Source organism: Sinocyclocheilus anshuiensis, unplaced genomic scaffold (genome assembly GCF_001515605.1).
Source record: "Sinocyclocheilus anshuiensis isolate Anshui unplaced genomic scaffold, SAMN03320099.WGS_v1.1 scaffold145, whole genome shotgun sequence".
NCBI lineage: Eukaryota > Metazoa > Chordata > Actinopteri > Cypriniformes > Cyprinidae > Sinocyclocheilus > Sinocyclocheilus anshuiensis.
The window spans coordinates 1,290,156-1,297,574 of record NW_015537973.1 but is presented as its reverse complement, the minus strand read 5'-3'; the positions used below and the strand labels follow the sequence as shown (position 1 = coordinate 1,297,574).

The 7,419-nt window shown below is 39.3% G+C and overlaps 1 protein-coding gene across 3 annotated transcripts in view; it reads left to right on the top strand.

Moving 5' to 3' along the window:
* Positions 1-7,419, top strand: part of gpm6ab (glycoprotein M6Ab) — a 67,211-nt gene that overhangs the window by 22,407 nt on the left and 37,385 nt on the right. Inside the window, exon 1 of one of the 3 annotated variants that reach the window (XM_016463689.1) lies at positions 3,878-4,335. The exons of 1 other annotated variant lie outside the window; for it this stretch is intronic. In XM_016463689.1, the coding sequence (XP_016319175.1) occupies positions 4,299-4,335 (37 nt within the window). In that variant the 5' untranslated portion in view covers positions 3,878-4,298. Of the gene's footprint in view, positions 1-3,877; positions 4,336-7,419 lie in introns of those variants that run through there. One more of the 3 variants, XM_016463674.1, reaches the window with a different exon arrangement.

Below are 7,419 nucleotides of genomic sequence, written 5' to 3'. Positions count from 1 at the left end.
AGGAAAAGGTGCACAAGCAACAGGGATGACCTCAAGCTTGAGGTTACTGTCAAACAAAGCAGATTCAAACACTTGGGAGAGCTTCACAAGGAGTGGACTGAAGCTGGAGTCAGTGCATTAAGAGTCACCACGCTCAGATGTCTTCAGGTAAAGGGCTACCAAGCCACTTCTGAAACAGAAACCGCATCTTACCTGGGCTAAGGAGAAAAAGTACTGGACTGTTGCTCAGTGGTCCAAAGTCCTCTTTTCAGATAGAAGTAAATTTTGCATTTCATTTGGAAATCAAGGTCTGGATTCTGGAGGAAGACTGGAGAGGCACAGAATCCAAGCTTCTTGAAGTCCAGTGAAGTTTCCAAAGTCAGTGATGGTTTGGGGTGCCGTGACGTCTGCTGGTGTTTGTCCATTGTGTTTTAAATCAAGGTCTGGAGTCTGGAGGAAGACTGGAGAGGCACAGAATCCAAGCTGCTTGAAGTCCAGTGTGAAGTTTCCGAAGTCAGTGATGATTTGGGGTGCCGTGACGTCTGCAGGTGTTGGTCTATTGTGTTTTATCAAGTCCAAAGTCAATGTGGCTGTCTACCAGGAGATTTTGGAGCACTTTATGCTTCCATCTGCTGACAAGCTTTATGGAGATGCTGATTTCCTTTTCCAGCAGGACTTTAGCACCTGACCCATGTGCCAAAACCACATTTGCTGACCATGATATTACTGTGTTTGATTGGCCAGCCAACATGCCTGACCTGAACCTCATATGGAATCTATGGGATATTTTCAAGAGAAAGATGAGAAACAGTCGATCCAACAATACAGACGAGCTGAAGGCTCAACAGTGCCTCAGCAGTGCCACAGGCTGATTGCTTCCATGCCACACCTCACTGATGCTGTCATTTGTGCTAAATGAGCCCTGACCAAGTACTGAGTGGATAAATGAACATACTTTAAAGAACTTGAACTTTTCTGTTTTGCAAATCCTTTTTTTTTTTTTTTTTTTTTTTGATTGATCTTAGGAAATATTCTAATATTTTGAGATACTGGATTTTTGACTTTCATGAGCCGTAAGCTCTAATCATCAAAATTAAAACAAACAAACAAAAAAAAAACTTTTGAAATGTTTTACTTTACATGTAATTAATCTAGAATATATGAAAGTTTCACTTTTCGAAATAAGTTACAAAAAAAAAAGAACTTTTTCACGATATTCTATTTTTTTGAGATGCACATGCATATGCAGATGCAGTGACATTTAGACTGATGGCAGGTGACAGCAGTGCAGTACATCAGTGATCTTGTTATAGTCAGATGTAATCTGTTCACTAACTGCAGATGTGGTAAAGCATTATCTGTAATTTCTACACCTTAACAAATACAGTACATACATGACATCTATTAAATGCCCTTTTTGTCAAATAAATCTAATCGTTACAGATTTCTTAGGCCTGATTTTGATTAAATAGAGAACTGGAATTAAAACAACTGTTGTGTTTGCAGGCCAGTGTTGTAATTGACAATAATGAATCACTTTATTGAGCTTTGACAGAGAAGGAAAGCCCAATTAACTTCAGAGAAGTACACGGACACAGCACATCTATTTAATTCTCAGCACTGCATGACTGCAGTTTGGAGAAATAATTTTATGATAACAAGGCATTCCAGCTAATCTTCTTAAAACGCAAGCCAGCTGGCAGCATGTACCACAGTCCATGTTAATGACTTGCCTAGCATCCATTTTTGACACTTCTGCAACATCATGTGTTTACGTTGAACTGTTCTAGTTTTTAAACGAGCTATATATGTGCTGTGTATTAATCAAAATATATAAATTTCATTAAAAATTATTCCGAATAATTTTCTTTGCATCAATGAAATTAATTATTTAATTGTACAGGTGCATCTCAATAAATTAGAATGTCGTGGAAAAGTTCATTTATTTCAGTAATTCAACTCAAATTGTGAAACTTGTGTATTAAATAAATTCAGTGCACACAGACTGAAGTAGTTTAAGTCTTTGGTTCTTTTAATTGTGATGACTTTGGCTCACATTTAACAAAAACCCACCAATTCAATACAGGAGTTTCACAATTTGAGTTGAATTACTGAAATAAATGAACTTTTCCACGACGTTCTAATTTATTGCGATGCACCTGTATATAGCATTCAAAATTCAATTCACAAACAATTACCACATCTAGAGCATTGCAGGCACATTCTTACAGAAATATGAGTTGCTGTGAGGTTGTAACGTATGACTCATCCCCTGTGAGCATCTCAGCCAATCAGAAACCAAATGGCAGGTTGTGAGGTAAATTGGAATTACTGTGCGATAGTGATTACTGATTAAGTGAACTATGAGAGAAGCAATGCACATATTTATGTATAACTCAGCAACAAGTGCTCTAGAAACATGCACACATATTAACATGCACATTCTCGAGAGGAAGTTCTGAGAGTTCTGTGCTTGAAATTCACTGCTGCTTGAAATGACTTATGGGAATTTAAAAATAAGGCAGTTTATCTTTGTGTAAAGAAATGACCATATACATTTATTATCTCACATTATACAGTTTGATGACTTCAAAAAGGTGAAGGCAACATTTGAGTAAAGATAAAAAAAAGCATAGCTAAACATTCATTGCTTGACATTGCCATTTTTTCCCTTATGGATTGCTCAGTTGCTCTTTTGCCATCTAAGAGCTCTTTATGTTGCTAGGTTCTCAAGTCTGTTGGCAGCATTGTGACAACAAATGTTCAGTTTTCAAGCTGCTAGAGAAAGTGTCATTGACACTGATCAGAACAGCTGGAGGTGACAGGAACCTTTACAAAGAAAGCGCACTGCTGTGGCACTAACACTGTTGATTTACTATATTGGGTAATTCACTACATATGGAATACTTAAATGATATTTCAGCATTGCAATTAACATAACATGCATTTGCTACTGTGAATAAATTTGTGTTGTTAATATTATTTCAAGGCTTCACTCTCGGTCCTTTTATCTCTCAAATAGACATACTTCATGTAGGCCTACTTCCTCTTTTACACATACTGTGCTGATACTGTATTACTTACACCTTATAATCAACAATTATATTTCTTTCCTATTTATATAATGCAACGTATAACTGAATACGTTGATGATGTCTGAGACATACAGCCTGATGTTGTTTGTATAAATATGACCTATCTTCCTGAATAAAGTTGAGAATGCTTTGGTAGCGCGCCAACTCTCTGTGTCTGTTCATTCATTCTCCCAGGCTTGCGCAGGCTGTACTTCAAAGCATTACCATATTTTTTTTTTTAAATCAGACAAGTGGAATTGGTCTACATTTCACCCAGATGACTGATTCTTGTGTAATGAAGAAAACCAAAAGTTTATATATTATGGAATTATTGTGGATTAAGCACTTTTCTAAAGACACAAGTGTGTCAAACAAATTGGTCCATGTATGTCAAGATCAAGCTATGATAATATCTGATTAATGCTGCTGAAATTAATTATACTTTTCAATATAATAGTAATAAAGGGGCATCAGCAGTGATGACATCCATAATAAACAGCTTTCTTGTTTCTGTGGGGTTCAAAAACGAAACACTGTCCATGGTGGCTGCAGCCTTTCCTAGTTGATCCCACTGATTTACTCATTTAATTTGAGGAGATATTGGATGTATCTATCAAGGCACGAAATGTAAAAACACACATTACCGTCCACAGGATGACACAGGGACCACGGTGTGTGTGTGTGTGTGTGTGTGTGTGTGTGTACTGTATGTTGGAGTCTTCATGATGAAGGGAGGGGGCCCTGCTGGTTACTAGGATACACCCATCCATCTGTTAGTGCGGGGAGTTATTTTCAATGCGGTGCATTTTACATCAGCGCTAGAAAAAAGAGCTCAGTTGTTCAAAACACATGCATTGCAAGGTTCAAAGTGTCTCAAATGTTTCGTTATCAAAACCAAACATCTTAGAGGTAATTACCATGCGCGACGCGCCTATTTGAGAAGTCAACGAATATTTGAAAACGCGCCTGATTTCTTTTGCAATGGACAGCGTTTGAGAGACAGATAAACCGACAGCTGAAGATCGCGTTGACTGATATCTGCGGTCGAGAAGAGGAGCAGCGGAGTCACCTCACGCACGCACGCACGCACGCACGCACGCACACACACACACACACACACTCCCGCTCGTGCTCTTCCACACACACGCGCTCAATCTCTCCACCGCGCGCACAGACGCTCATCCACTTGACCGTATAGGCATTGTTACATTTCATCCACATTTATAATCCGCGCTTTGATCCACAATGGAAGAGAACATGGAAGAGGGACAGACACAGAAAGGTATTGTGTCTAATAGCTTTCCTTCATCATCTCCTTCTTTTATCAAGCGCACTTGTCTTTGTGTTGATGCAGACGTGTTTACAATCTCAATCAGGCAAGCTCGATTGCTTTAATAATATTTTTACAGCCTTCAGAATCAGTGGTTGTATTGTTAAAGGCTGCAGCACAAATTGCAGTGATGGTGATAACGATCAGATGCTGGTGTGGTTTCAAGTGCACTGGTCAGTCTGTGGGAATGGCAATTGGCAGTGCGCTCATTTGTGTCATTTGCTTTTTTGTGCTTGTCTTAATAGATAATGAGGTTTTGTCACAGCTCTCCTTTCTCTCCCCTGCTCATTCTTTCTTTCCATCATTGGGCTGCTCTGGTTATCACCACAATGCAGCCATTACAAAACGGTACTCGGGTCAGATTAGATTAGTGAGGCTGTTTACTGCCTTTGTCTCTTAAACTGTTTTCTTTTCACGATTGTCACTCATCTGATTTAAAGCCATAGCTTTTGTAATGTGTTTGGCTTGGGAGGCGTGTGGGAGAGGGCGTCTGGTGTTGCATGTATTAAGAATGAGCTATGAGAATACTGTATGCCAGATGCGAGAACGTTGATGGGGATTCATTAGAAATCCATTGAAGTAATGTATAGGTGAGAGGTGTCCAATATGTTTGATGTTTAGTCTTAAATAAGCCCCGCAGTGTTTCTCCCACTCACATGCCCACTCTCATGCTTTAATTTTTATATTATTGCTGTAGTTGGACATGCTGAAGAACAATAGGTGGCAAATATAAGGTGGGGCAAGAGGGAGTTAAAAAAAATAAGGCTGGTTGCTAGGCCGTGAGTGGATGTGTCATCAAAATGGTGCTTATGAGCAACTGCAGCTCTTCTTTAAGTAACGGCAGTGCTTGCCTGCCATAACTGACCCACTTCTGATCGAGAGAGAGAGAGGAAATCAGGGCGGCATGCAAAATGATCTCTTTTTAACCCATACTGCACCCCTCTTCCTTGTTATCGCCTCAGAATGCGAGTTACAAACCAGCTGTTGATCAAAACTCCATGTGTTTGAAGAGTTTAGGTTGCGTAAGGCTTGATATGAGAGAGTCTGAATTCAATTTGACTTTTAATAGAAGGTGCGTTGGTTTCTCCTGATGCTGGTTTTGGCTGTTATTGTGAAACACCCGCAATGAAATGCCGTACACACAGCCTACAGAAGCTGCTCAACAGATGTGCAGTCCTTCAGCGTTTTCTGTGGAAATCAATTATTTCCACTTCACTCATGTGAGGAAGCACTTCGCAATAACAGTGTTTAAAGACTGCCCATGGGGACCGTCAGCGAGGGATTCTCTCAGAACCAGTCCTATACTCCTCGCTCTCTCTGTCTGTGAATGAATTTCAGCTCTAGCTTTCCAGTCCTCATTGTTGATGGCCTTTTTTTTCGGAACTTTCTTGTTCTCACTGGGAATAAGGATGGAAGTATAGTTACTAGGGTGGTAAGAGAGAAGGGACATGAAAAGGGACCCAGGAAGATACACCTGGCTGTGGATATAGAGACTTCATTAGTCCGTGATATGAACAGTTTGATTATAACACAGGCAGCGTCACATGACTGCTTGTGGGGGTTAAGATAGATAAATCATTCATCTTCAGCAGATGGCAGAGTGCTCTGGATTAATTCTCATCTTTAGTTTCCATAAGTGGATCAGCAGGCAGATAAGCTGTACCATCACAAGCTATGCACTTACAATGTATGTAATGACGTTTTTATGCCTATATGAATGTGTGTGTGCCATGGTTTGTTGAGACGGAGTCCATGGCCACAATATGATTTTTATTGCTGTAGCATATAATTAGAGCTGTGGCATCAAAACTTCTTGGAATCATAAATCAAAAAAGTAATTACACTCCTTTGAGTGCATAGATTAAGCCACGGCTTGACCTGGAGGCAGTTTTTGGATGGAAACTGCATTGATCTTGCTCTTGGGACATGCTACAGTGCATAGCGAAATTAAATACTCTGGACTGCCTCGTTCTTTCTCCGCGGCCATCATTCAAACACTCTCGTTAACTGCATAAACTCTAATGTAGAAGTTAAATCGATTCTCTGCGCTTTGATTTGCGAATTCATATGCTCACTAACATTATTTAGCTATTGTTGCAGACTGGATAAATCATGTTTCATAAGGTCTTAGTGAATAGGTCATAGTGTCAGTCACACACAGAACAGAGCTGGACTTCCAAATTCCTGTTATGATATAAATGTGGCTTTTGAATGCAGTTCTGAGAGAAAATTTCAGTGAGAGAAATGCAAATAACTTCATATTTATATAAGTTCAATAATTTTTATGTTCTCCTTAAAGAACTTTGTCCTGATTCCTGAATGTTATTGCATTTCATGTTACTGAAGAGAGCAGTCATTCTGAAGAAATAATAAAAATACCATGTAGACATTGACTTTTTTTTTTTGTTTGTTTGCTTGGATTTTTTTAAGTCATGATGTAATAGAATTGAAGATTTGTTTTCTCTTTTAGAAAGGTAATCATTCAGTGACAGAAGAAGGACTTTGAAGTAGAATTCCGAATGAGACTCTCCGTGTACTATTGATCTTTTGCTTCTTTTGTTGTGTTTTCTTTGCCACGTATCTTCAAAAGTATGATAGCTCTGTGTACTCATTTGAAATATGTCGCTTCTTCCTGCCTCTTGATCAATGATGTCCTCTGGGCTAGAAACCCTCTGATTGATGTCCTAAGCTGTTTCAGTGTAAACATTTCATGTTTCACTGAATTGTGCATCTGTTGCATGCTTGTGCCAAACCTTTATAGATGTTTTGGAAAGCTGTTTAGATCATTTTTATTCACTTATTCAAATAAAGAAATAAATACTAATTACTGGTCGACCGATATATCGGCCGATACTTGGCATTTTTCAAATATCGGCATCGGCCGATAAGTTTTTCTGTTTGGCCGATGCGTTCGAGGCGGGACTTTTATTTTGACGACGCTGAGTGTGGCAGTGCCTGAGCACACAGTGCTCACATTCTCCCTGTTCGCTGTCATCTTCAGTTCCTGTTTAATCCGGTTGGAGTTCTGTCTAATAA